The sequence below is a fragment of the Aspergillus flavus genome, chromosome 3, assembly GCF_009017415.1.
Source record: "Aspergillus flavus chromosome 3, complete sequence".
Classification (NCBI taxonomy): Eukaryota; Fungi; Ascomycota; class Eurotiomycetes; order Eurotiales; family Aspergillaceae; genus Aspergillus; species Aspergillus flavus.
Window position 1 is genome coordinate 3,548,894 of NC_092407.1, and position 26,833 is coordinate 3,575,726.

The 26,833-nt window shown below is 48.2% G+C and overlaps 10 protein-coding genes and 1 non-coding gene across 11 annotated transcripts; 6 read left to right on the top strand and 5 right to left on the bottom strand.

Annotated features, from left to right (window-relative positions):
* Nucleotides 1-1,328: 1,328 nt before the first annotated feature.
* On the top strand, nt 1,329-4,009 carry F9C07_7248 (PA and RING finger domain protein; the record flags this gene model as incomplete). Its single annotated transcript, XM_041291176.1, has 2 exons — nt 1,329-3,598; nt 3,652-4,009. The coding sequence occupies 2 exons, from the start codon at nt 1,329-1,331 to the stop codon at nt 4,007-4,009; spliced, it is 2,628 nt and encodes an 875-aa protein (XP_041144975.1).
* A 514-nt stretch (nt 4,010-4,523) lies between these two features.
* On the top strand, nt 4,524-5,811 carry F9C07_7249 (uncharacterized protein). The gene is made up of 3 exons (XM_041291177.2): nt 4,524-4,644; nt 4,731-5,308; nt 5,388-5,811. The coding sequence occupies exons 1-3, from the start codon at nt 4,543-4,545 to the stop codon at nt 5,503-5,505; spliced, it is 798 nt and encodes a 265-aa protein (XP_041144976.1). The 5' UTR covers nt 4,524-4,542; the 3' UTR covers nt 5,506-5,811.
* A 122-nt stretch (nt 5,812-5,933) lies between these two features.
* F9C07_1448208 (ketopantoate reductase PanE/ApbA C terminal-domain-containing protein) lies at nt 5,934-7,947 on the bottom strand. The gene has a single exon (XM_041285462.2). It carries the CDS (start codon nt 7,541-7,543, stop codon nt 6,362-6,364), a length of 1,182 nt encoding a protein of 393 aa, XP_041144977.1. The 5' UTR covers nt 7,544-7,947; the 3' UTR covers nt 5,934-6,361.
* Nucleotides 7,948-8,302: 355 nt separating this feature from the next.
* On the top strand, nt 8,303-11,925 carry F9C07_7251 (cryptococcal mannosyltransferase 1-domain-containing protein; the record flags this gene model as incomplete). The annotated part of the gene is made up of 5 exons (XM_071511596.1): nt 8,303-9,569; nt 10,236-10,289; nt 10,783-11,318; nt 11,377-11,596; nt 11,870-11,925. The coding sequence occupies exons 1-5, from the start codon at nt 8,351-8,353 to the stop codon at nt 11,923-11,925; spliced, it is 2,085 nt and encodes a 694-aa protein (XP_071365172.1). The 5' UTR covers nt 8,303-8,350.
* A 548-nt stretch (nt 11,926-12,473) lies between these two features.
* F9C07_t111 lies at nt 12,474-12,565 on the bottom strand. The gene has a single exon. It is a non-coding gene; the product is annotated as a tRNA-Tyr (tRNA).
* A 547-nt stretch (nt 12,566-13,112) lies between these two features.
* On the top strand, nt 13,113-15,815 carry F9C07_2282348 (uncharacterized protein). The gene is made up of 2 exons (XM_041285456.2): nt 13,113-14,273; nt 14,924-15,815. The coding sequence occupies exons 1-2, from the start codon at nt 14,130-14,132 to the stop codon at nt 15,425-15,427; spliced, it is 648 nt and encodes a 215-aa protein (XP_041144979.2). The 5' UTR covers nt 13,113-14,129; the 3' UTR covers nt 15,428-15,815.
* A 251-nt stretch (nt 15,816-16,066) lies between these two features.
* On the bottom strand, nt 16,067-17,677 carry F9C07_7253 (uncharacterized protein; the record flags this gene model as incomplete). The annotated part of the gene is made up of 3 exons (XM_071511597.1): nt 16,067-17,077; nt 17,130-17,401; nt 17,479-17,677. The coding sequence occupies 3 exons, from the start codon at nt 17,675-17,677 to the stop codon at nt 16,067-16,069; spliced, it is 1,482 nt and encodes a 493-aa protein (XP_071365173.1).
* Nucleotides 17,678-19,898: 2,221 nt separating this feature from the next.
* F9C07_2231266 (aromatic amino acid aminotransferase) lies at nt 19,899-21,305 on the bottom strand (the record flags this gene model as incomplete). Its single annotated transcript, XM_041291191.1, has 3 exons — nt 19,899-20,358; nt 20,414-20,790; nt 20,847-21,305. The coding sequence occupies 3 exons, from the start codon at nt 21,303-21,305 to the stop codon at nt 19,899-19,901; spliced, it is 1,296 nt and encodes a 431-aa protein (XP_041144981.1).
* Nucleotides 21,306-21,453: 148 nt separating this feature from the next.
* Nucleotides 21,454-22,990, top strand: F9C07_1448417 (aspartate/tyrosine/aromatic aminotransferase). The gene is made up of 3 exons (XM_041291178.2): nt 21,454-21,633; nt 21,686-22,140; nt 22,193-22,990. Exons 1-3 carry the CDS (start codon nt 21,601-21,603, stop codon nt 22,914-22,916), a joined length of 1,212 nt encoding a protein of 403 aa, XP_041144982.1. The 5' UTR covers nt 21,454-21,600; the 3' UTR covers nt 22,917-22,990.
* Nucleotides 22,991-24,856, bottom strand: F9C07_1448351 (fungal-specific transcription factor domain-containing protein). The gene is made up of 2 exons (XM_041285463.2): nt 24,494-24,856; nt 22,991-24,438 (listed from the first exon to the last, which is right to left on the bottom strand). The coding sequence occupies exons 1-2, from the start codon at nt 24,602-24,604 to the stop codon at nt 23,065-23,067; spliced, it is 1,485 nt and encodes a 494-aa protein (XP_041144983.2). The 5' UTR covers nt 24,605-24,856; the 3' UTR covers nt 22,991-23,064.
* Nucleotides 24,857-26,301, top strand: F9C07_1448350 (aspartate/tyrosine/aromatic aminotransferase). Its single transcript, XM_041285457.2, has one exon. It carries the CDS (start codon nt 25,110-25,112, stop codon nt 26,214-26,216), a length of 1,107 nt encoding a protein of 368 aa, XP_041144984.1. The 5' UTR covers nt 24,857-25,109; the 3' UTR covers nt 26,217-26,301.
* Nucleotides 26,302-26,833: the final 532 nt, after the last annotated feature.

Genomic DNA, 26,833 nt, shown 5'->3' on the forward strand with positions numbered 1-26,833 from the left:
AGGGGTCAAAAATTGGTTCAATTTAGGACAATGACGTTGGATGTCTTCATCATGCCTTTGTTCTGTGTATGTTGAAGTTAAGAAGAAGATCGTTTATAGTACCAACCACGTCACTAGCCCCAAACGGGACCAAATAAGCTATCGCACCAGCACCAGCCACGACTCGCCGTGGCCGCCACATTTTCTCAGTCTCCCCCACCTTCGTGGAAGGTTCCACCTTTGCCTATCGCAAGGGGAAACAGACCCATAAAAACCATGAAGTGGTTTTCTAGTCCGGTTACTGTGTACTGACTACTCCGTAGTACGTACTCTTCGAATGGAAAATTATTGTCGTAGGGTTAATATGTTCGATGGTTCTAGAAAGTTGTGCTCACTCACTATATTCCAACAACCAGGGACATAACTCCGAATATCCAAGAATACGACGTGTTTTCTTTGAAATTTGAAGTGAAGTCGATGGTTTAAGTAGAAGGGAAGAAGAGTTCTTTTGGTTCCATCTTGAACCTTATTCCTCGTGGACAATAAAGAATTGATATTTGCATCTGGGGGTGAATGGACATCCATGGATGTTCTTTTTCACTACTACAGAAGACCGAAGAGTGGTCCCGTGAATGCGCGTAGGGCGACGATCGAAATGCAATCCGTTGGTGTGGGGTGGGGGCCGATGACAGCATGATCTGCGGGGGACGATTTCTTACCTTATTCAGAGAGGAACCGAAGGTCCTGAAAATCAGGTATCACCAGATATTGCAGGTAGTTGAACATTGTACGATGTTCATACTCATCGTAAGACATGGGAGAAAACAACTAAAAACAAACAAAGAATGCGGACTCCACTGCCGTCACCAGGTCGGCAAACAACCCTGGGGAATAATACCCAACAATTATAGTTGCCTGATCTCCCTGCCTGAGGCGCCACATGATCATCCCGTGACTCCGAGGCTGTGCTGCGGTTGTTGCGTGTTACGGAGACGAACGGAGTCACCCTCACAAACTAAACTCTCGTTCTTTTCCCCCTTCTCCACCCCCCATTGCATCGTTCATGACTCTTCTGCAACTCCTTTTCCCCTCTCTCATATTTTGTCCCCTCCGGTGCTGACTGAATATCGCTGATTTGATTCACTTTCCTTTTGTTGTTTTCCCTCCCCTCTCGATGAGTGCCCGCTTTATCCTCCTTCGACGACCGTCCGATTGGTCATAGCTCTCAGTCAACAACAAAAAAGAGCCCTCGCACCGAACTCTGAAACTCTCCTGGAATTCTCGTGGATTTTCCCCTCCAGTCAGACACAGGTAGTCTTCTGGTTGTTATTTCTCACAAGAGCTCAACTATGCGACCGCCACGTCTGATCTTTCTTGTTTTCTGTTTCATCTTCTTTCCGATCTTCCTCACTCTCTTTTCTGTTCTTACATCATCGTCTCGTGTGACCACCCCCAGTTCGTTCGCTGGTCGAGCGACGGGACTTCATGCGCTCTTTTCCTTCAACATACCCTCGTCACTGTTCCCACCGTCTGCTATCATCAGCCTGACCGATGATAACTCGACATTCTTCCTGGCCCGGCCCGCAGCGTTTGGCCCGCTCCTTCCTGACAAGGGGCTCAGCGGTCAGCTATGGATCGGCAGCGGATTTGGAGATAGAACCACTGCCGGAGCGGAAGGCGAATTAGGGTGTTCAGATATTCCAGGGTGGGGTGAGGGCGACGGCCACAGGCAGGATATACCCGCGGCGTCGGATGCCCTGCTCGGGAAGCCTGTGCCTGGTGGAGCTGACCCGGCGACTTCGAATATCCATCGTACGGATCCTAAGCCAGACATCGACTCACAAGCCAGCCCAAATGACGGTGTGGTGACACCGTCGACGAACGATGGCACGGATGACCACCTGCACCACCCACTCCCCGAATCTAAAGTAGCGGAGTCGGGTGTCTCGGAGCAGCGCGGGGATAGCCACCAGAACAGGCAAACTGAGCATGCCGATATACAATCGTTACAAGAGAGCGCCGAGATCACTGGTAAGGTTGTCCTATTGAGTCGGGGTGGCTGCGGCTTCTTGGAGAAGGTCAAATGGGTCCAAAGGCGGGGAGGAATCGCGTTGATTGTTGGAGATGATACCCGAGGAGGCAGCCTTATCACCATGTACGCGCGAGGTGACACATCCAACGTGACAATTCCGGCTCTCTTCACCTCGTATACCACGGCGCATTTGCTCTCATCGCTTGTTCCTCCGCAGGCCCGGGGAGATTCGAGCGCAGATGATGCTCCCGGACCACGCCACACAAAGCTTTTCGGTCAGAGCACGACTGAATACCAGGAGATAGTGCCTTCGACGACATCCGCCGCGGCTGTGTCGCCAACTTCCACACGATATGCCGCATCATCTGGCGGAAAATCGACCACGGCGACCCGCAAAGCAGGCTTCATTCAGAGTCTTGTGTCTCTGTTAGGAATAGGGAGGAACAGCGGACGCTTGCCAGAGGATAGCCAACGACCTCCCAGTAGTGGAAACATTGATTGGGTTCTAAAAGATCCCTGGGATGATATGGAGATGTCCGAGGATGGCACCGACCGTGTCCACAACCGGGCAAAAGCCGATAGCGGTGCTGGTGAACGCAAGAAATCTGATGTTTCTTCACAAGAGGCCGACGGTGATGGGTTTGTGATTGGCGTTCAGGATTGGCGCGACCCAGACCTTTTAGTCCCGATCAGCAGTTCCATCCCACTCCCGAGCAGTGTCCCGGAGTCGGACGCTAGCAAAACCCAGACTACCGGGAAAGGCTCACGCCCCACAGGTGCGTCACTCAAGGGTGGTAGCATAACTCCAGGAAGCGGCGAGTATCGTACACTAGATAAGTCAAAGAGTAGCAAAGCAGAGTTGCACAGTTCCAATCACAAGAGCTTGACGAGTGACACTCAAGGATACGCTAAGCAGAGCAAGGGATGGTTTGCAAGACATTTTTCTTGGACGAAGCGTGGCGAGAAGGACTCGAGTCGTCCTGTCAGGCGAGATCATATCGAAGACCGAAAGTTGCATGGTGCAGCTGCAGTCCAGGGCCTCCAAAACACTGGACAGCTCGAGCACGAGGGTTTATGGGTTACGTTGACACCGACAAGCATGTCCACTAGTCCGTTCTTCGATACACTTCTGATACTCGTCGTGAGCCCCCTGCTTACACTGACGGCGGTTTATGCTCTTTTGCTGTTGCGCTCTCGCATCCGTCGACGACGTTGGCGAGCCCCCAAATCTCTTGTTGACCGCCTTCCCGTAAGAACCTACCACACAATCAACACATCTTCGTCCTCAACATCGAGCTCGTCCCGGTCCTCTAGTCCTGGTCCGGTCTCACCAACTTCGCCCCTGCTGGGCTCTCGAAACCGGTCGGGACACCGTCGCTCGCAGGAAACAGCAGAGGCCACGGTAGACCTGAAGAGCCCCAAAATGAAGTCATCCAAGAAAGAGAAGGCTGGCTCGTCATCCGCGCTTTGGAGACGCAAATATACTGGCCGGCAGGTGGAGTGCGTTGTCTGCCTCGAAGAATACGTGGACGGACAGAGCAGGGTGATGAGCTTGCCCTGTGGGCATGAGTTCCATGCGGAGTGCATGTAAGTGGCGGTTAAACTAATTATCTTCTAGTCTGTATCGCTAACAGTAATAGTACCCCGTGGCTGACAACTCGTCGGCGAACCTGTCCCATCTGCAAAGGGGATGTCGTTCGGTCAATGTCCCAGAATAAGGCCGCTGAAACACGCGAACCTGCGGAGTCGATCGACCACACCTACCCTCATGAACTAGATTCACATCCCAACGCGTCGTCTGCTCCAGTCCCAATTACGAACAACGGTGAAGATGAAGTGTCGGACCTCGAACGCCGCGGTGGCTCAGATGCTGGTCTGCTTGAGCGGCACTCATCTTCGGCGCCCCCGCCGAACTGGAGAAACTTCGCCGCACTTAGCTTCTCGGCCCTCAGCGGCGATACTATCTGGCATCAAGGCCGGACTGATCGCGAGCGATAATCTTTTCACTTTTCCTTCTCGAATACCCCTAGCATATAGTGACGGCAAAGCATGGACCTCGGTTCCTTCAGGGACCCACCGCTTTGCGATCGGAAAATATTTCCCATTGGCGATCTTTTAGGCTGTCCACATTGGACTTGGTTGGCGTTATTACGGATACGGTGTGCAGGCGCAGTGCAGGACGAGGCAGATCATTAGCTCTACGAGGCGGCTGAAAACAGCCAACAGCCAATGATTTCATTTGTGATCCCTCTTTTCTGGACAGTTACTAGTTTCTTTCTACTTCCTAAACATGGTGAATAGCGTCTTCTGATTGTATTGCGACGGCACTCCTCTTGTGTATGAACTCTATTGATGTATGTATATTAAACTAAGTGGGCCGAGACACTCGATCTATCGGATCGGGTAATATAAATAGAGGCGCTATTGAATCCCGTGACGTCATGTGCCCGCCGCTAAGCCTCCTGAGAAGAAAATAAAAAACATTCAATCTTTCCACCTCTCGCAAGCTGGAGACATCAATCAATTATACCATGGATGACAAGGCCAAGAAGGCCCTTATTGAAGAGGCCAAGCATGCCCAAGAGGTCGCTCAAGAGGTCGCCCTATCGGGCGCCTACATCTATCCTTTCAAGGTGAGATATCCTTTCGACAGCTCCCTCACTCCACAGTTGACATATTACGATTAATACACAGAAATTCTAACCGCAGTTGAATGCAGGGCATAGTGTACTTCGCGTACCACAAGGACCTCTGGCGTCCGCTCCTCTCGCAGGTCGGACAAATCAGTAGTCTCGGTTTCAGCGTGACAGGCGCCATGTTCTTCTTCACATACGTACCACAGGTGGCTATCATGTCATTCACCAGCGGCCCCTTTGCGCCCATTTCCGCCGCTCTGCTCATTCTCACCGAAAGTTCCACGATCACAAACTTTCTTGCCCGCTCTTTCCTCCTGGAAGAGGCATTGACGGATACCTTCGACGGCACGCTCATTGCCTGCGGTCACGAATCGCTTGTGGCAGAGGGTCGACAGATCAAGCCCCAGGCGGGCAGAGATGCCATTGCCCGACTGGGCAAAATGGTGAAGCGCCCTCTGGATCGGATGAAGCCGCAGGCGTTGCTGCATTCGCTGATCCTTCTACCGTTGAATTTTATTCCGGTGGTGGGAACTGCGTTGTACGCATATGCGCAGGGGAAGAAGTTAGGGCCGGTGGCTCATACGAGGTATTTCCAGCTGAAGGGGTGGGGTGAGAAGCAGAAGGATGCATGGGTGGAAAAGAACAGGGGGGCGTATACGGGGTACGTTTGTTCATTTCCTTTTAATCATTCCATTTGAGATGGATACTTTGTTTGGATTGTTATTGACTTGCCTGACTAGGCTCGGAATGGCCTCGTTCTTTCTGGAAATGATCCCTTTCGCTTCCATCGCTTTTTCGTTCACGAACACCGTGGGCGCGGCGCTGTGGGCGGCGGATTTGGAAACAGCACGCAGGTAATATCGTTGTATATATTCTGGTTGAAACCAGTATTTGATATGCCTCTGGAAGTGTACAATAAAAGCATCGGTTTTGGGGACGACTTTTGCGTGCAATCATAACCCGCGGGTATCTAATAAGGGTTTGTATTCGGTTCAATTAACGTTTTCATTTCTTTGCGGCTCCAGATTGATAGGAGAAGAGGCGATTTTCAAAAAACACAGGAATGACGGCACAGTCAGCTCCTTTCTCCAAGTGCATCATGCTATCTAGTGCGTGTTCCTTCAAAGTCGCAGGTGTAAATGATCATTTTCATCTCGGGCACCAAATTCTTGGACTCTCTTCGTGAAACCACCATAACAAGGCCCTGTGATCCTCTTCGGACCAGGAACTTAATTTCTCAACGCTCGATATAAACACAACTGCTGAATACAGAACTCTAAACCGAAATATTCGTATGTCTGCCGCCACCTGTAGATGCACTGGCTTTGTTACTCCCGAGAAATGCCGCACAAGAAATTGGCCAGTATGCTAGTAGAAAGATTGCGCCAAGCATCTCAGATGCCATCTACATAGGGCTGATCCCGCGAAGATGCAGGAGGGATGGGCCGCTGTTTTGACTCAACAACATTGCATGCTTCGAGGATATTAGCAGGGAATGTGCTGAATTGCTTCGCAGGTGTTGTCACCTTCCACAAGAGATCCTCTACTACAAGAAAAAGTAAGAAAGAAAGGGGGTTTGATGAACCAGTGAGTGATGGAACACTTGTTGGGAGGCTCACACTAATATGATATATTAAAGGCGCTACGAGATAGGACTGAGCTACGAAAGAGTCCAGCTCAGCTGGAATTGGCAAACGATACTTCTTATTGCTATTCAGAGTGGTTGAGCTTTCCTTTGCTGATGGGTGCTGGCTCGTTGTTTGTCACCACCGTAGCGTTGCGATTCTTGTTTCTCCAGCACTGCTTGCATGATATAATTGTTGACGGGACAATTTATCCCCATTTGCATCCCCAATCTGATCAGAAACCCATTTAGGTATGCAATCTCGGTTTCAGATCCCTTGCCTACATCCTGCATCATGGATGAGCTGTGTTGTGGGAGGCGTCGAGCAAAGGCTTCAACCATTGAGGTTAACTGTTTCGCTGCAAACTCGGCTTCCAAGTCAAGGCTCGTCTGGAACGGTAGTGGAAGTGCCCTTAGTACCGCTGATATCTCCTCCAGCATAAGCTCAATCAGCCTTCGGATCCATGGCTGTTGTGAAGAATATAACATGCCGATTTTGCATTCCAACAAAGCAGTGAGTGGATTCAAGACCGCATTTATCGCCAATTTCTTCAACTGCAGATGGAGAACATCCTCAACACTCACAAGCCGGGCATTCAGATTCGGGCTGTTGGACAGAGCATCAATCATGGGTCGGGCAGAACGAATGAGCCGCGGGTCTTGGTGCCACTGGCCATGGCTCAGTTCGGGAGAAGAGAGCCTGGGAGCCATGCCGAAGGGCATTTCACCCAAGCTCGTATGATGTGCAGACAACTGGCCCGTACGGGAAGTTCCATTTGTGTTGATGCCAATCATATAATGTGGCCGTTGCTCTGGATCGGGAAAGACGCTTTCGTCAACCTCCTCTAGAATGCCCATACCGTTCTGCAAGAACAAAATCGTGCTGTTTCTGGATAGCCGATGCTTGACGGTGTTCAAAACAGATCGGGTGTAGTTTGCCTTGACTGCAACAATGAGGGTGTCAATTGGAGATACGTGAGGGTCATCGTATGACGACGGTCGCCTTCTTCCCGATTGTCCAGGGAGCCTTTTCCAGTGACCATCATGGAACTCTTCCACATCAAACCCACTGCGGACATTATTGTATATCCCGTTCACTGTCAGGCTGAGCTGACCTTCACAACTAAGCCGTCGGTGGAACATCAGAGTGAGGTCGGGTCGCTGTCGAAGACTAGCAAGAGCATTGGCAACTATCACACCAACACTTCCGAGCCCTATGATGTGGATACGGGGCGACATAGTGTGCACCCACTGGGTTTCTTTCGTCTGCATTGCTGGATAGTACTCGAAAATGGGAAAACTTCTAAAGGGAATATCAAGATTGCTACCAAGGTGTATGTGGTGCACGATTTAGGCAAGATCATCATGTATGCAATTCAAAGCAAACACCGGAATCCCTGGGATTAGGGCTTACGTAGCCATATTAAAAAAAGAACATGAGATGATCCAACAACGCAGGGTAGCTGGATTACGTGCTTTCATGCGCATATTAGGAGTGGTTATAGACACCCTGCAATAAGCTACAGAGCTTTTCGACCTTGCAACCAACTGATAGGAATGTATTATAAAAGACGTCATCTTATGTATATCAAACTATATTACACAATTCATTCGGATCCAGCCACGTCACAGCCAAGGGGATAATCCCTGCTGCACATAGCTGCGAGATGCAAGGAGGTCATGATTCTTGGTGTGTGCGTACTATGATCTGCGGTGCATCTCAGCAAACAAACATTAGACCCATGGTCGATCCTGTGATCCAGTCTACGCGTATGTGGTAAATGAGACAGTGGAAAATCGAGGAAGAGAGCCATATCACCGCAACTCAGGCGTATTTCTCAGCAGGTCACCCTGAATGCAAGTGATCAGGCTGTATCGACCTGAACGAGGCGGTGGAATGCACGGGTGGCCCAAAGATGACGACGACAGCTTCCATTGCAGATCCAGACTATGTAAATGGCAGTCTCGTTGTGTTTATATAGCCATATCATGACGCAGCAAAATATGAACTCGTTGTTCTAAGCAGACAATAATCATTCAAAATATCTACCTTATCATTTTAATCACCCCCTGGACATTATGAAGGTTGTCGAACTAGATACAACGGTAGCGGAACTTCACACCACCCACGGTGTTGAATGGCCGCTGGCCGTCGATCTTTACCACACCTATACACATATCGACCTGCATGACCACTTCAAGCGCGAAACGCGGTTTATCGAAGATGAGGACCCCGAGGTCTATTACCAAGGCGACGGGAACTTCTCACGGTTCAGACAATGGGCGCTATGTTTCAAAACCATCCGCTTTCTTCCAATGGTCGGGCCGGGCCTCGTCATTCTCCATGTGCCTCAGGATTTCAGGAAGAATATAGAGCGGGCATTGAGTCAATTTCCAGAACGTCAGCGCCCTATCGTTCAGTACATCGACTTAGACAGCTCGAACTTCGAAGTGGATCGTCAATCTGCTTTACAAGGTAGGAAGCTGGTATACTGGCGGCCTAAATCTTGGATGTCGAAGGAATCCTCCTTGGTGGCACCTGAAGTCTCATACGAACTGAATGACAAACGATTTCTGAGCCATCCTGGAATTCCAACACCAACCATGGAGATCATTCAACTGGCGCAGCCAAAGCAGCAAGAGTACCTGGCCCGCCGTCCCCTGCCCTTTGTGGTCAAATTCTGCCGCTGCAGCTCTGGACAAGGAACATTTATTGTGACCACAGAGGAAGCCAGGCATCAGATGCTGGATGCTGTGAGCCGATATGTCACACGAGGAGGAGAAGAGGTTCAACTTTCGGAGTTGGTCCGCTCCCAGAGACCTCACTACGGGGTGAACTTCTTCGTTGATGACAACGAAACCACAGAGCCAGAGTTCTTGGGCGCCACAGAGCAAGTCAGCACCCAGGATGGCGTTTGGGTAGGAGGAATCATTGACTATAACGAGCAAGGGGATCTAGAGAGGTCACTAAGAGACACGATGTCCGCTGTGGCGCATTCCCTTCGACAGTCTTCGTACATAGGCTGGGTTGGCATTGATGTCATCTTTGATCATCATGACCGACCGCTGGTGGTGGATTTGAATGCTCGCATGGCAGGAGGGATAGCCTTGAGTCTTTTTTCCAAGCACTTTTTGTCACTTGGTCTTCCTCTAGCTCAGGTTGACACCGTGTCATTTGCTGGCCCTGCCTCGAGGATCTACGACATTCTATCCGCAAAGATCGAGTCGGGACAAATCATTGTTACTCTTGCAATGGAGATCTCCGATGCAGACTCTATGGCCTCGGTGGTCTTCGGGGGTCAGACTCGGGATGACTTGACCACTACTCATCAGTGGATTAAGGATAGGCTGTTAACCAGTCTCAACTGATTTTAGTCGTAATGGCAGACTCGGAGTGGATGTGACAAATATACACGGAAACATCAATTAACCATAACAACAAATGATAGTTATAATAAAAGCCAGGAGAAGAATGAGCCCACAAGAGGATCCTGCACGCCTTTCCCTGGACAATCTCAACAAATCGGACCAATTCCTCTTTATGTTTCTATGCAGCTTCAGTTGATAGGAGAAGGTTTAAATTTTAATGATATTAGATATACTAGAGTAACGACAGTATGCTCAGTTCTTCTATTTATAAGTGTTTTGTACTGTGTGAGCAACAAATGTACTTATATATTTGCCACCAACCAGACATTTCTTCCTACCAATCTTCTGCCTTTATCCCAAGGTAATAATGTGCCTCGATATGGAACTCTGCACTTCTCTCCTTACAATATGTTACTTTCAATATTGTCTTCTCTATCGTTATCGCTAACCCTGTATTAGAGTCTAGAAATCGCCTTCCGTTATCCCTCGTTGTTTGATCTTTGGAGAATATCCACACAAACTGGGAGTCCTACTTTCAGGGGGGTATCCTGCCCAAGTACTGGATAATTGATTCAGTCGAGTGTAGCATGCACAGCGGCCCTTTTACCTTGTTCCAAGACAAAGAAAGGCAAGCAAGAGGAAGTCCCCCGTATGTCAATGAGGGGGAAGGGGCTATATCGAGTCTACCCTAAGTCAACAAAGGATATAATCCTGCTATTTGGTTAATACACCAGTCTTTGTCTAAAGGAACGTCTAAGGTCGGATTTTGCATATGTGACAGAAAAGCTCCGTATGTACAGGGTATGTTACCAGTGCCATCAATAGCTGACCAAAAGGGTTCATCAGCCAACATAGGGCAACAGCAACCGTCCTGGGACATTGATATTTGTTGTTCCATACAGTCCCAGTACCACCCCATATTCTCCTTTCCCCTCCTTTTTTTTTCTCTTAGGTTTTCGGTTTAATATTCTGCCCCTAGTCTTCCAGAGGAAAATACAGCAAGCCCTCCTTTCATAGTCAGGGATGTACCAGACTTCGGAAAACACCTTCGTTCTGAGCTCGATTAAGGTTGATCGATGAACGCGGACAACGTCGTGGAGGCGAAGGGCTACCTTAATCGAAGTTGAGAGATTCCTCTTTAGACAGCGGAGGTAGGAGCAGTAAACCTAGACTTTACCGTCGCGCTCTTGTGGGTTTGTCGACATGTTTCATTGTCTGGACTGTGCTGGAGGCGCTTTTCATTCAGCACCGAGTGTCCACCGTCGATCGCATCCCACCCACTCCGCCACGCCAGTTCGAGCGGATATTCATTGCCAGTACGCACTGGAACAATGCAGTCATTCAACTAGCGAAGACATGGGGGCCGGAGAACATTTTCGTGAGCATTTTTGAAAGCGGGAGCTGGGATGACAGCAAGGGCGCACTCCGGGATCTCGATCTCGAGCTAGATCGATTAGGCGTACGGCGAAATCTTACCCTTTCTGAGATAGCTCATCAGGATGAGATCTCACGTCCTCCGAGTGAGGGTTGGATTGACACCCCTCGTGGCCGAAAGGAATTGAGACGCATACATTATCTTGCTCGGCTGCGCAATCAAACCTTACGCCCTTTGGAGGATTTGGCACGGAACGGCATAGTATTCGACAAGGTGCTTTTCCTAAATGATGTGGTCTTTACGGTAGGCATTTCATCTTGTACGAGGCAGGTATATATAGGCTTATTGACTGCCGCCACAGGTGGATGACGTGATCTCGTTACTCAATACCAATGACGGTGTTTACGCCGCCGCTTGTTCCTTAGATTTCTCCAAGCCTCCTCGTTACTATGATACATTTGCTCTACGTGATTCTAACGGAGACGAGACTTTGATGCAAGAATGTCCTTATTTCCGCAGCGTAACCTCCCGGGATGCCCTGCTCGCGATGTCTCCGGCACCTGTGAAGAGTTGCTGGAACGGTATGGGTATGTTGCTCTTTTTTTCTTTTTCGTCCTGCTATTTATACTAAAGGGCAATAGACTAACCATAGAGTATTATAGTGTCCATGCCTGTAGCCCCATTCCTATCGAAAACGCCGTTGCAATTCCGTGCAATCCCCGATTCCCTTGCGCAATTGCATGTAGAGGGTTCTGAATGTTGCTTAATTCACGCCGATAATCCTCTCTCCCCAACGAAAGGCATATACCTAAATCCTAGAGTACGTGTTGGCTATAATGACTTGGCATACGCAGCCGTTCATCCGCATACGGCATGGATTTCGCTGCACAATATTGCTCTGGCCCTTTGAGAAAACCGGATTCGACGCTGGACCACGAGCGTGTTCTTCAAGAAACGGATCATTCGAAGAAGGATCACCAGTTGGGAGAGATATCCAGGCACCCGTTCTGAGCCTGCGGCATTTTGTTTAATCAATGAGATGCAGGTGCTTGTCGGGAATGGGTGGGCTCATGTGTGACAGTGTGATACCACCCAACTGTTTACTGCCCATTTTGCACGTGTGCAGGGCTTAGCTACTATGTAACTAACATTGTATCTAGCTTTAGGCCACTAGCTAGGTACAAACGTTATCCTTTCCCTGTGGCAGGCAATTGATAGCTAAGTTAGCGAACCCAAGGTATTGCTGTCTTGTATTGCGCTGCAGCTGTGGGGCAGGGTTGTAACTTGTAAGTTTACCCTCTGGCACTTGGTGAAAAAAAAAAAAAAAGAAAGAAAGAAAACCCCCCTGGATTATTTATTCTATAAAAGCCCTGCCAGATGGCGTTATACTACTACACTATCATCAGGCCGGCAAAGATGCCCGAGGAAAAAAAAAGAGAGAGAGAAAAAAGTACCTTCTCCCCCGAGCCGGAATCGAGCCAGCGACCTTCTGATTATAGCGGTATATTCCCATTACAGTCAGACGTCATATCCAACTAGACCATCAGGGGTTTGGAGGTGACATTTGTACTACTAAATATGTCTATGTAGACATTACTCTTTGTAGCCCTTTGATTGAATTACATCGGAAGTATTCAGATATCTCTGAATAGCAATACTTTGGGTTACCTGGCAAACACCGAGGACATGCCAGACCGTAACACTGATCGGTAATCTTCTATACATACAGGTGGGTCTGTATTAATACCTGGCTAGTTAGTGATCATAAAATGAACAGTATCGTGACCAACATTGCCCTATCACTTTCTAAAGGCATGTCTCCTCTAACTTCGGCTCTTGGGCTCCCTGAGTCGGACTGTAGTTGGCAATGTTGCTCTGTGTTTCTCCCCACAGAGAATCCTTACGATTTCCCATCTGTTTGCTCTTACTTCCCCTCAGCGTCTAAGTCTCCCTTCTTTTCTTCATGGGCGCTTTTGCCGGTCGTGATGTTGCTGTTGCTCTTGCTCTTCGGGGCTTTAGGTATGTCAAGCTTAGAGCTTATTAGGGTTAGCTCTTGGTTACCTGGCTAGATGTGATAGCAGGGTCATACTGCACGTAGGTGGATCTGACATGTCATTTATCGAACCATACTGCATGGCAATTTTTGACTTAACATGGCGTGTCAGAAGAATATGATCAAGATTGTTTTACAATAAAGTCAATAAATACAGAGGTTTAGTCCAAAGAAACAAATATAAAGAATAACAAGATACTCAAAATAGTTCGCCAGGACACTCCAATGAACAACTAGACAAAAGCTCGCTTAACATGCTCAATCCTAAACAAGAAAACCCAAGTGTTAAAGAGGAAAAAGACAACGGAAATTAATTATTGATCAGCAGTGACAGCTTCGCCTTCCAATCATCAACAAGGGCTTTAACTTCTTTGGTTGATTCCCTTGCAATCTGCAGCTCAGCTTCTAACAATCCATTCTTTGCCCGAAGATCTTGAATCTCCTGCTTTGTATTATCGAGCTACCACAAGAGAAACAACGTCCCTTATGGAGCAGCTAATGGCCACCACGTGACCTGTCTCGGTCGTGGATAGAGGCATTGAATCTATGCTATCATTCTTTCGTTGCTCAGCACTTACCAGCTGCGTTTAGAAAGGAACATAGCCATAGACCAGGGAGACCACACAGCTGGACGCCGGGAGAGGGTTGTGATATAGTCAACGCTTTTCGAGTGGTCAAAAAGCGCTTGTATACGCCCGGAAACAAGACGACGCGTCGTTACACATGGTGGACGACGTGCTTTAAACCCAAGAGATTGATTTAATCTCTTAAGGACAAGCATCTAAGAGTAGTTAGTGCCCGCTACCACACGAAGCATTGTCCGTTATGCCAACGACTATGCCATTTTCCCACTTCTGTGCCATTCTTAGCGATGGTTGCTAGCCGCCCACCGCTTACTGCCACGTAAGGTCTGCTCCAAGGCAAGGTCTGCTTCGAATGTTCGCTCCCCATATTCCGCTTCCCTTTTGTCATCGTTCGGGGCAGTGCAACGGATAAATGCACCGAATTAATAGGCTAGAGTTGAGACCGAAGCGCTAAGCACTCAAAACGTGCATTTCTGAATGTTGAGCGACGTCAAGCATTTCGAAAGTGTTGCTCGAGAGATAGAGTCACATCGTTATAATCCATTTCTCATGCGTCGCTTCTCGCGCTCAAAACAGTTCAGCCGCTGGTTTGGACTCTTCTCCCAGGAGCCACACCCACGTGTGCGTTTCTGATTCGGTGAAATGCAACCCAGTGGTATTCGTCGGGTTTGCAGCGTTGCTCGCTCAAAATCAATAAACATCTCCTGGAGGGACATTCTCGCTGCCGTCAGCTGTGTGTCCATCAAGCTGGGTTTTCTGGTGGGATATTAACGTTGTTTGGGCGGAGAAATCCCCTAACCTTAATCGGACTGATGTGTGGGGTTACAGCCAATGATTCTGTTTGGCTGCTGTACTACTGGATACACTAGTTTTATACTATGGTAGGGCCCTTTCCCCACCAATAGGAGCCCGTCTCACTGGCCCCACTATAGTCTAAACTACTGACTGAATCAACTTTATAATTGTATGATTTCCAATCATACCTGCCCTCCCGTTACTTGTCCTCGTTGCGAACACATAACGCCATGAACTCATGACGAAACCAGGATTGGCATTTGTCCAATTCGTTCTCGGGATGAGCGGCGAAGATTTAGATAGCATTGTGGCACGATGACTCGTTTATAGTCTGTTTAGTACTCTCTATATAAGATATTGGTGAGCGGTCTACTGCAGGCTATTCGCTACTGGACCTGCTTCGGGAAGAAAAAGACCATTTACTTCGGCATACAAAGATTAGTGGTGTCCATGAGCTTCAATATGGAATTATTCAGCAATTAACTGAGATGGATCCCGTCTGGTGGCTGTTCAGTGCCCTGACCAAAATGGAAACACAACTTTATGCGGTTCCTCAGTCAGCCGCTGTTCCTGCTAGAAATATCCCGCTCGGTGGGACGGCCTATATCTCGAGAGAGTCTGGAAAGAGCTATATGTCATTCCGTGCCAAAGCGGATACTAACTCGAACATTGTGCTCAGACCCACCCTGCTATCAATGCAGGTAATTCGCGAGATAAGCTCTAATGACGTCTCAGTGTCGCAGGTGATTGAATTCCTGAACACAAGCAGACGGGAAAGAAGACCAGTCGACAAAGATCTTACAACCGGAGCCATGCAGCAGATAGTCACCTGCCCGAGCACCATCCATTTGCAGGGAATCAGCCCCCTATCCGACGCTATTACGGCCCAGCGTTCGTACCTTGACAAAGAGGTACAGGCCGAAATCGATATATTGCTGGGACATGATCGAGAGCTTGCATGGAAGTACATTCAGCAGTAGAGAAGGGCTGCTTCCGAGACTATCCGCCTTCGGTTTGCTTTGTGGAAGAAGTCTGAGGAATAGAGTTCACTTAAGCCTCTGACCTCGCGTTTATTTAGTAGTTACTAAGCGATGACTATCAATAATAGTTAAAATAATGAAATGAATCCAGCTATCTCAGTGGCGAAAGACTGCCCGAACTTTGCGTCCAAGGCTAGTCATTTTGTTAAGCAACTTCTCGCGGCCACGGATCACCTCCTCGTCCTCTATTTATATCCCAGTCTATAGATATTTAAATATTTTTTTAATAGATGATTTTATATAGACTACAGCTATAAGATATTAATCAGATCTACATTATTTACTATAGGCCTATCCATAGCACTCTAGATACCAAGGCGAGTTCCTATCGGAACCCCGAAGGCACGGCGAAAAATAGGAAGCAAGAGGTACCTGTTATTCCTGGGGAAGCTATAGAGTTTCACGATAATGAGCATAACTCGAGGTTACTACTTATTTTCCGCACACAGAGCCACCATGGAAAGCCATCGCGCCTAGCTATTCTAGCCTCAATTGCTCGATTCATCATCGGATAATGGCGTAAAACACATATTGTCATCACTGCAGTATCTAGGCTCATCAGGGTCGTTCTATCCGTTGTCAGCCTATGTTCAGGCGACGGAGTCCAAATTGGAGACTCGAGGGCTCAGACTCCTCTCCACTCCCTTTTTGCTTGACAACCTTCCCCTTCGCGGGAGGACGGCGTTCTCTAGGAGGGCGGTTTTCCCCAAATTGGGGCACATCTGCAGCCCTTGCACGTACCTTGGGCTTCGCCTCTTCTGCCACCTTTACCATCTTTGCCAAATTCTCCTTGAAGGCCTTGACGTCGTCCTCTTCTTTATCTTCCTCTTCTTCATCTTCCTCTTCTTCATCTTCCTCTTCTTCATCTTCCTCTTCTTCATCTTCCTCTTCTTCATCCTCCTCTTCTTCGACTTCCTCTTCTTCGACTTCCTCTTCTTCGACTTCGTTTTCCCAACACAAGCCAGCACCCGCCGGCCTGTGGAAATCTGGGTCGAGATCCTCATCCGAAGCGTCAGCTGCCCCACTCATAGCAAGAACACGATGTAAAGTCCACTGGAGCTGGAGCAATTTGACCGATGGTAAGGGGAGTTTAACTGGATCAGTTGTATAGAAAGTGAGGATGTCTCCAGACCGAATCTTTTCCTCCGTTACTAGCTTGAATAACTTAGCCAAAGGTATACCGTCCTTGGTACTCGAGATAAGATCGGGGGCAATTGGAGACGGAAGTCGGGTGATTGACTGGCTTCTAAGATACTTCATTGTAGGCAGCCAAAAGAATTTTACGGTCAGTGTTTTTTTGTCGTCACTCAGCTGAAGCGGGCACAACGCAAAACGGGCCTTCTCCCACAGTTTGTGGGCGATGTTACTGAAACACATAAGGTTGGCACAATGCTCTGTTCCTTGGGGTCCTAGTACTTCGGCCTTCCAGGAATCAATTTTCTCTGACGTCCAGAAGTTGGACAGAGTTTCCCAAAATTGCTCCTGTTCTGTCTTGCTCTTCTGGCCTAGGGAAAGAGGATAGATATGGGCTATCTCTATAGGCACTTTAAAACCGGTGATCAGGCAAGTGAGGTCGTCTCGTTTTTCGCACTAAGATAGGTAAGTAGATAGTTCAGACATGCTACAAACAGTTTAAACTCACTAGCTTCCTAGCAGATTTCTTGCGACCGGTACTAGTTTTGGTTGGCGTTATGCTGGGCTTGACCGAAGAAGTGGTCGCCTTCTGGAGGTCTGGTGTAGTGATTAACCTGGGAATCTTTGATGGAGACTGTTTCCCTATGGCACCAGCTTTCCTCTTTCGGCCAGGTGTCTCGTCATTAGAATCTTCGTCCGAGATCTGGTTATCTTCCGAATCACTCTCGCTCTCAGCATCTTTTGACTTCTTCTTTGAGCGGGCGCACCCTGTGTCGTTAGCTTAAAGTTGATATTAGTAAGGCCATAGTGCTTACATATCATCAGCATGTCTGAGGTGTCCTGACCCCTAAGCATACTTTTGAAGAAGCGGCGAGAAGCTTCATCCTCAATGAGATGGGTGATTAGACTCTGAAGTATCTCAATATCGGCGAACCAGAGACACGCCCATGCGGCTGAAGTGACTCTACTTTTCCCGATAATATCTGCAAGCTGCTCCATCAACTCGTGTCGCTGTTCGTCGAGAAGCTCATCAGCTGGGCCTACAGTGGCAGCCATAGCTGAGGGAGGTCCTGAAGATGAAGACGGCTATGTTGGGAGTTAGAGAAGCTGACTTTAGAGTCACTGCACAAGAAAAGACACAAGTAAACAAACAGGATATGAGAGTAGGTGAGAGCAGGTGAAAAGGTATGAGAGCTAAGGGCGAGGGGGAATAATGCTTTAACGCACCAAAGGGATGAAGTGAAGGTGAGCTAAGAAACCTTACCTGTGAGGGCGTCATTCTTGCCTCAGAGAGAAGTAAAAGAGGATGGAGGTGGGATAGAGGTAGGTGGGTAGAGAGCAATAGGTGAGGAGTTTTTTTTTGGTGGGGTAGATCAAGCGAGGCCACAAGGCAGCAGCTTCTGTTATATTTGGCTGTAACAGTCATCTTCGCGTTTGTATACAAATTTGTTAGTGAGGACGAAGTTCGCGACTACTACAATCGGCAGGCTGGCACCGGTTACGTCATCTGCGGCAAGCCCATTGCATTGCGTCCACTCCGCAATAATACTCTTTCTTAGATTGACTTATTAGGGTATATCAAACAAAATTGCAATGTCACGAAGGATTGTATGAACAATCGTAACATTCCAGTCTCAAACTCCCATCTACATGTTGACATAGAGAACATGGTTCTTCTGTACGTTCTTCATGAATCTCTGTATGACAGACGAGGGATATGCCATTCAACGCGCATGTCGATGGTTTAGACCCGTCGGCACCTGAACCACTGTTAAATGCCCATTCTCCGAAGCTAACGATGGCACTGTTTGACTGTGATTCTTCGTAGAGTCTGGCCTACCTAAGGAGCAGTTTTACCATAGACTCATGAGTCACGAACGGGCGGGCAGGTATGATTGGTAATCCTATGTTCGTTAGTATATAATCTAAGTCAATAATTCGTGGGGACCTTGTCACTTTGGAAGTTGCTTACCGATTACAGTGGAACTAGCAAAAAGGGGCCTGGGTCCTCTTTAGGAGCCCGAACATTCTTTTAAATGCCAATATAGGTCTGGCGCAACTTTGCTTCCTGTGAAAAGTGTGGAGCTGGCACTGCTCTTGTACTCCGACTGACTCTTCTCCCAGTACCGGTTATAATGAACATATCGAACGGGCTTTAAATACCCAGTTCACGGTGGTTGAGGTAGTTCAAAAAGCTCCACTCAGAAGGGAGCCTGTACCTTTGGATCGTCAAGATAGCCCTGAAGTCCTAGGTCGAGGGATAGCGGACTGTCTGTCACGGCCATCAGGAGAAAGAGTGAGTGAGGTGCGGTAGCTGACTATAATTAATATGGAGGATGACTCCTCTGTCCCTGGATTTTACAAAGTACTAACCTGAGTGATGGAGGTCTTCTCGTGGTAAAAGTCTAAGCACAGTCGGTGTTGAAACATATAGATTGTATACCCACCTAGATACTTATAGTACATAGTTAGCAGAAGATGGATAGTAAGGGAATATTTATATTCAAATCTTGTGTATTATCCAGCAATCTCAGTCTTGAATTGTAAGAGAGAGGCTCAGAGAACAATTCTGGATCCTGGATCCAGAATTAGGACACTGCAGTATGATTCCACTTTCAGACTTGCTTGTGGACACGTTTGGATTGAATTCTGTGATGTGAATGTGCCACTAGAGAGAACGTACATAATGCGATACTGTTTTCTTTGGATAGGAGTTTTCTCCAGTACAGGTCATACGAAGAAAATAGCGAGCTGCCTCTTGGGGGTCAAGAGCTTCGTTGATGAAGGCACCAAGGATTGACCGATCTGGATGAGGCACATCCGCAATTGCAAGCAAGGCTTTGTATTGAGATGATAATTTATCTTGAAAGAATAATGGGGACGTTGATCCGCGAACATTCCACGGAATAGTCATAGCAGAAAGAAGAGGTTACTGTATGTAATACGGAATTTTGGTAACATACATACCGGCATTCTAGATCGACCCACTAAGCTAATATAAGCGTCCGTGGCAATTCCGCCCGCTATGATAATCCCTATTGGTTGGATCGCTAATTATACTACTTTGACTCTTTGCCAGACCCACCAACGGAAAAGGGTCGTCACTTTTAGGCGGGTGCTTTGCTCGGATATCTAACGGTAATTGTAACATAGCTTTCTTTACGTATTAGGGTTGAGTGAATATGTATTGGAGTCGTGGCTCTCATGGTTGTGTGTGAGTCCGAGTAGCGAAAACATTATGACTCTAAGAAGTTACTATATTTCCACGGAAGTATAGCTATGTACAGCCAAGTGCGGTCCGTATAACCCGGCTCAGTCTCTCCACCCCCTCATTGAGCTTCTCCTCCTTCTCCCAGGCGAAACATAGTCTGAGTCTATGTTTCAGCTCATTTTCTGGTAGGTTATTCCCAGGCACAGCGAATAATTCTCCCTCCGCAACCACTAGGTTCTCCTCCCTGAATGCTATTTCAGTTATCTCCTTAGCGTTTAGAGAAACCGGGAGCTTGAGCCATATGAAGTAACCTCCAAGTACGGTATAAGTTTTCGAGTCAGAGACGAATTTCACACCAAGTGGAAGAAGGTGCTGCTTGATAGCCGCAGTGAGAGCACGAGCACGCCGAGAATACGCTGGCAGAAGCGTCTCGTTTATGTGTCTGTCAAGAGAGCCATTCTCAAACATATCGTTGATGAAGGTCGACATGAGCTGTGAAGGTGCACCACCAGAGTGGGACGAGCCCCTGTAATCTTTTGTTAAGATTCATGCATGGGAAGAAATTTAAAGAAAGAACATACGCTGCAGAGAGGTCACGGATGAACTCTGGGGTTCCCTCCGCCCATCCAACCCGACATCCTGGCGCAACAATCTTACTGAAACTGCCGTTGCTGACACAGTTTCCGAACAGATCAGGTGGTCCTCCATCTAGATATGTGTCCACGTCAATGATCCGCGGCAAACGGGTACTCTCACCATCTGCGGCATCTGTTGGCTCCCAGTTCAAGAAATCATAAACATCATCGCTGACGATGAGAGCATCATACTTGCGCGCGAGGCGTACAAGGGCTTCGCGCCGTGACAGCGGCATTGTGATTCCGGATGGGTTGGAAAATGTGGGGACGCAGTAGATGATATGTGTGTATGTCTTCCGGTAAGGACGTTCCGGGAGCGTCACCTATCTGCCTGTCAGCCACTTGTACAATATGACAGTACTAGAAGCGGGATTTATACAGGTTGATGATCTATAGCACTCTTCTTGAGAGCTTTTTCGAGGAAGACCACGTCTATGCCACACTCATCCTCGGGCACGGCTCTTAGTCGATTGTAGAAGCCGGCATCCTCAAAGATACCAAATACTAAATGGTAAATTGGTTCAACCATCCACACGTATCTTGTATGCATGGGATCGGCGAAAACCTGTAGGACACATGCTAGATTTTGACTGGCACCTCCAGAGATACAGATACGCTCTGCGCTCAGTGCTCTCGAGAGGCTATAATTTCTGCTCAGCCAGTCCGCAATGTTCTTTCTGAGTTCAAAGTGCCCTTCATCTGGGCCATATCCTAGCCCTTGCTCTGTTATGATGGGATTTGACAAAACAGACACTGCCGCATTTTGTAGGATCAGAGTAGGGAACAAATCCGACGCAGGCCAGCCCCGAGATAGATTAATGGGAGACGGTGATGACATTTTGGACTATTGGAAAATTACCCACCGAGCGAATTTGATCCAGGTTAAGTTGTCGTTGGAGATGGGCGTGTAATATATCGCTTGGGGTAGAAGTGGAGCCGTTACTGGATTTGGAAATGTATGCGTTCCGTCCAATCAGGTCCGACTTTGCAATCGTGCTCCATAAGGGCCAACATCCTCATGAAAGATATATAAGGCACTATTGCTCGCAGCTTAAACTTGCACCTTTCATCTTTTTGTAACCGGCCTTCACTCAATATTCGTGAGAGGACCATATTCATCCAATACAAGCAAAATGGTTAAGATTGAGGAATTCGCTGTGGAGCGGGTGAGCAACCCTAGCGTTAGTAGATGGCACGCATATACTGACCCAGGAACAGTGGATGGACGAATACGAGAATGATGCCAAGTACAATCTCGCAGAGACTTGCTGTGCATCAATCTCACTCAACGATCTCATGTCGTTTTCTGGTCAGCAGACCAGCATCATAGACTACGCTCAGAAGCAAGTCTACGGCGCAATCCGTGGGTCGAAGGCTTTGAGGTCCAACATTGCCAAACTGTACACCACGGAGTCTTCAGATAACCTATCTCTGGACAACGTCCTCGTCACGAATGGTGCCATCCAGGCCAACTTTTTAGCCCTCTACACAAATGTGGGGCCTGAGGATCATGTCATTTGCCACTACCCGACTTATCAACAACTTTACTCTGTTCCTCAAGGGTTTGGTGCCGAGGTTGACCTTTGGAGATCAAAGGAAGACGCCGGCTGGCAGCCAGATCTGGAAGAATTGAAATCATTGATCAAGCCGAGCACTAAACTCATCATCATCAAGTAAGTGGTTGTTAGTCTATGTTACTCGAGAATATTCTAACGGGCGATATAGCAATCCACAGAACCCAACTGGCGCTGTGCTCAGCCGTGAGACTCTGCAAGGGCTCGTTGATATAGCACGGGAGCACAATATCATGATCCACAGTGATGAGGTGTATCGGCCTCTTTTCCATTCAGTGAACACCGGCCAGCAGGAGCACCCGCCTTCTATTCTCTCGCTGGGGTATGACAAAGTGGTTGCCACAGGCTCAATGTCAAAGGCATTCAGCTTGGCTGGTATTCGCCTCGGGTGGATTGTCTCGAGGAGCCCTGAGATCATTGAAGCATGCGCCTCCACTCGCGATTACACCATTATTTCGGTCGGACAGCTCGACGACAGCGTTGCGACTCTTGCTCTCAGCACGCCAACCGTGCATAACTTACTTGAGCGCAACATTCAGTTAGCTAGGCAGAACCTTGCCGCACTGGATACTTTCATAGAAGAGTTTGAGTGGGCTATTCAATGGACGCGGCCACAAGCGGGGACCACCGCGTTCATCAAATTTGTCAATCGAGAAGGAGAGCCGATCGATGATGTTGTACTTTGCCAGCGACTGCAGAAGCAAACTGGTGTGATGCTTGTTCCTGGCAGCCAGTGTTTCGGGGGTGGAGTTGACTTCAAAGGCTACGTTCGGATGGGCTATGTTCCAGAGCACCAGGTAATGGTAGATGGCCTCCAAGCCCTAAGAGAATTCATGCGCAATGGATATGAGCAGTTGCCTGTTGCCACTGCTTGAGACTTGGAACCCCATAGACCGAATACCAACGCACGCGGTATCATAGAGTCCTGACAATATTCCTCCTGTCCCTTAAAGTTTGTCATGCTATAATCGGGTCTTCGACGAGTAGTATCAGAGGAGAGTGCCGGTCAATCTCAACGTATACTCAGAATAAAACCAGCTGTATCCCCTGCTCCGCAAAGTATATATCCCATGGTTTAGAACTACCAGACGACCAGAATATTCTCAACATATCTCTGGCCCTGGTGTAATTGCCCAGCCCAAGCCTTTGCATATTGGCCATGCGGTTTTGAATCAGGTCGCGTTCGCTTACGAAACTGGTCTCACAGCCAGCACTAAACATAGGCCAGAGGATAAGTATGTTGGCAGGAGAAAACGGATCGATACTCATAACAGCGTTGACGATATTGGTGATATCTTCCTTGACTTGACTATGGTCCCTTGGAAGCAATTGAACCCGGCGGTGGAGGTGAAGCAGTGAGGCATGAACAAAGGCACGATGAGTGTGTTGTAAGTCAACCGTAAGCGGACTGTTATGGTTCTTCAACGTGAGATCTGAAACAGTCCTGTCCGTGACAGACCTGATCCTATATTCTAGCTCCTGAGCCTCTTCCAACAGCTGCCCTGGCAAGGTGAGCTGTACGCCATATTTTGCTGCCTTCCATAACTCTTGTCGGCCTGCTATCCGTCCCAACTGAGCCAACATTGGTATAAGCTCCAGGGAGTAGCCAGAGATATCGTCCACATAACCAACCTGCGTACCCGGAATCTTGTCTAGGAACCAACACGGCTCCCTATCGGTTGGGCTTGCACTTACCCCTGTCAGGTTCGCCATAATATCTAACGTGGCAAACCACTTGACCAAGCACAGATCGAACGGATCAGCAACACTTGAAGCTTCGGCCTGGCGTTCTAAGAAAGCAGCCAGTAAACGGGTCGCTCCGGACAGATGGGCGCGCCATATGTCCCTGTTTCCATTACAAATATCGTTTGTACATAGAGTAAGAGCTGTCATGGCTGTCTCTGCTTTTGGCATCTCCTCTGCCCTGCTGAGGGCAGTACGTAGACCGGACACGGCAAAGTTGGTAAACTTCAAAGTAGTCGTCCTTGATGTCGCGGCGGTATCTCCCACCAAGCGGCCGTGATGGCTACTCGCTGATGCTAGGAGAGCATGGAGTAAGTGAGGCGTTTCAAGGGCACGATTCACTAACTGATGCACGAAAATGCCGGGAGCAGCTGGGAAGAGCCGCGGCGCGGTCTCAGTAGCAAACATGCGGAGGAAGAAAAGGGACTCCTTTGTTGACACAAAGGGAGAGGGGTTGAGATGAAGCTGGCGTGGAAGAATCGTGAATGATTCATCAATACATAGCCTGGCAGCAGGCCTTGTGGGACTGGGAAAAGGCCGTTCCGCTGAATCTTGACGCCTTGGGCGTTGTCTCTCACTGATTACGTTCAGACTATATCTACACTCTTTTGGAAAGCGGGTACATCGCGAGCAAACAGGTCTGCGCAAATCGCACTAGATAGGAGCTTAGAGAATTGTACTGTACTTGATGAGGTATCGGAAGCAATACCTTGACCTTTTTCCTTCGACATTCCGAGCAGCCATCACGCCTTCGTTGTGGAGGTTTGGGGTCTTGGCCTTTGCGGGCGGGCGAATGCTGACCCGCTTCGAACACTACCATGTCCAAACTTCAATTGGAAGTTGCAGCGAAATGCAAGACTGGTGTTAATTGATTGACAATCGGCATGTTCTTCGGAAGAGAGGAAACGCCCTGCACGTGACCAATCACACTAAGGCAGTTTCTACCCCACAGCAGCTGTTCTGTATTGTAAATACAGATATAGAGGTATCGATGAACCTTTGGAGAAGCATGCCTAACAGGATAGCTGTGGTTAGTATTTCTAACCGAAATAAATGATACACAGCTGAGTATTATCATTGATAGACGGGTAAATACCGGATATTGTGTATACAAGTGTCCCTCATGATTGGGTATATCGCATTCTTCGCCAGATAGGGCAAAATAGACTCGCGACAAGATTATGCCTAGTATACACAGACAGCCCTGGAGGTTCGTTTATATGAAGCAGGAAGTCTCTGTGCAATATCACCGTACCTAGTCCACCTCAACAGTAAAGAAACAGACATTATCCACCATTTCCACAAACACCCAACTACCCACCACAATGAAGTACACCCGCATGCCCATCGAGGTCGAATCCCCCGAGGAATACGGCTACGAAAAGATCAAATACAATCTCTCCGAGAGTTCCATCGCAGACCAGACCCTAGGATCCTTAGGTCTTCAAATCCCCGATCTGAAGCTCCTGTACAACGAGCACAAGGGCAGCACAGCGCTCCGCACCCTCATCGTCAAAGACCACGATAATCTCACCCACGACGATGTGCTCATTACATCCGGCGCGGCGGGCGCTCTCTTTATCATCTCGAGCTCCCAGCTTGCACCGACCGATCACCTCGTCGTTGTTCGTCCGAACTACGCCACGAATCTTGAGACGCCACGTGCGATCGGTTGTGAGATAACGTTTATTGATTTGTCCTTTGAATCGGGATTTCAGATCGACATCACCGCAGTTGAGGCTGCTATCCAACCAAACACCAAGATGATTAGTATCACTACACCGCATAACCCCACTGGTACTATCGTGGACCGCGACACACTGGACAGACTCGTCTCCTTGACCAAGGAGAGAGGAATCATTTTACTAGTCGACGAAACCTACGCCGATATCTCGTACCAAGGCCGTCTCCCTATTGCTGCTTCCCTAGGTGACCATGTCATCAGTGTTTCTTCCCTATCCAAATCCTACGGAATCCCTGGTATCAGACTGGGGTGGATTATTAACAAGAACCCCAAGTTGCAGGAAACGTTCTTAGCCGCCAAAGAACAGATCAGCATCAGCGGCAGTGTCATCGATGAGTGGATTGCTGAACAGGTTCTCTGCCACAAGGACAAGATCCTGAGTGCTACCACGAAGGAAATGGACCAGCGTCGCGAGATTGTGGCGGATTGGATCAAGAAGGAGGGAGAGTTGATTGAATGGGTGAGGCCAGAGGGGGGTGTTGTTTGTTTTCCTCATCTGAAGAAAGAGCCTGTCGGTGGTATGGATGCTTTTTATCATCGGTTGTTACATAAATATGGGACCTATGTTGGGCCTGGGCATTGGTTTGAGCAGCCGGATACTTTCATGCGTATTGGGTATGGGTGGCCGAGTGTGGAGGAGTTAAAGGGCGGGCTTGAGGCTATTTACATGGCTCTTCGTGAAGCGTAAATCTGGATATCTTTAGCGATAACTGGTTCTAAACAGGGTGGTCATTCGTTGGTTCCGCGGTTGACATCTTGATTTGCCACTGTCTGATTCAACGATAATGACGAAGCGTCTGATTCAGATGGTAATGAGATCTTGATTTCTCACTGACGAGGTGGGCGTTGGGGCCCTTCTTATACTTCTGGGAAACAACGGCATTTTGAGTAAACGGGGGTGGGGATGTACCACTCGTCATAATCCAGGCAATAAATGACCGAATTTATGGATAACTCTAAACTTTTGGCAGCCGACTATAAATATAACTCCAATCCCTGTCTATATCATCAGAAATCAAGAATTGGGTATCAAGATGTGCATGATATTCTAAACATAGCGTCAGCCCCTGTACCAATAAGCTCTAACTAGGGTTATGTATGGTCACATGTGTGATCTATAATTTTCTTGTTTACGTCTATAAGAGTGAGATAACCATGAATTTATTGTGTCATCTTCTTCTGTAAAGTTCTTTCAACATTCTAAATCATCTTAACTCGTAGCATACTGTCGTCAACGCCGTTTCAGATTGCCAAGAACCCACAGCGGTTGGCGACCTCTACGAGACGAGGAAGAGATACGATACA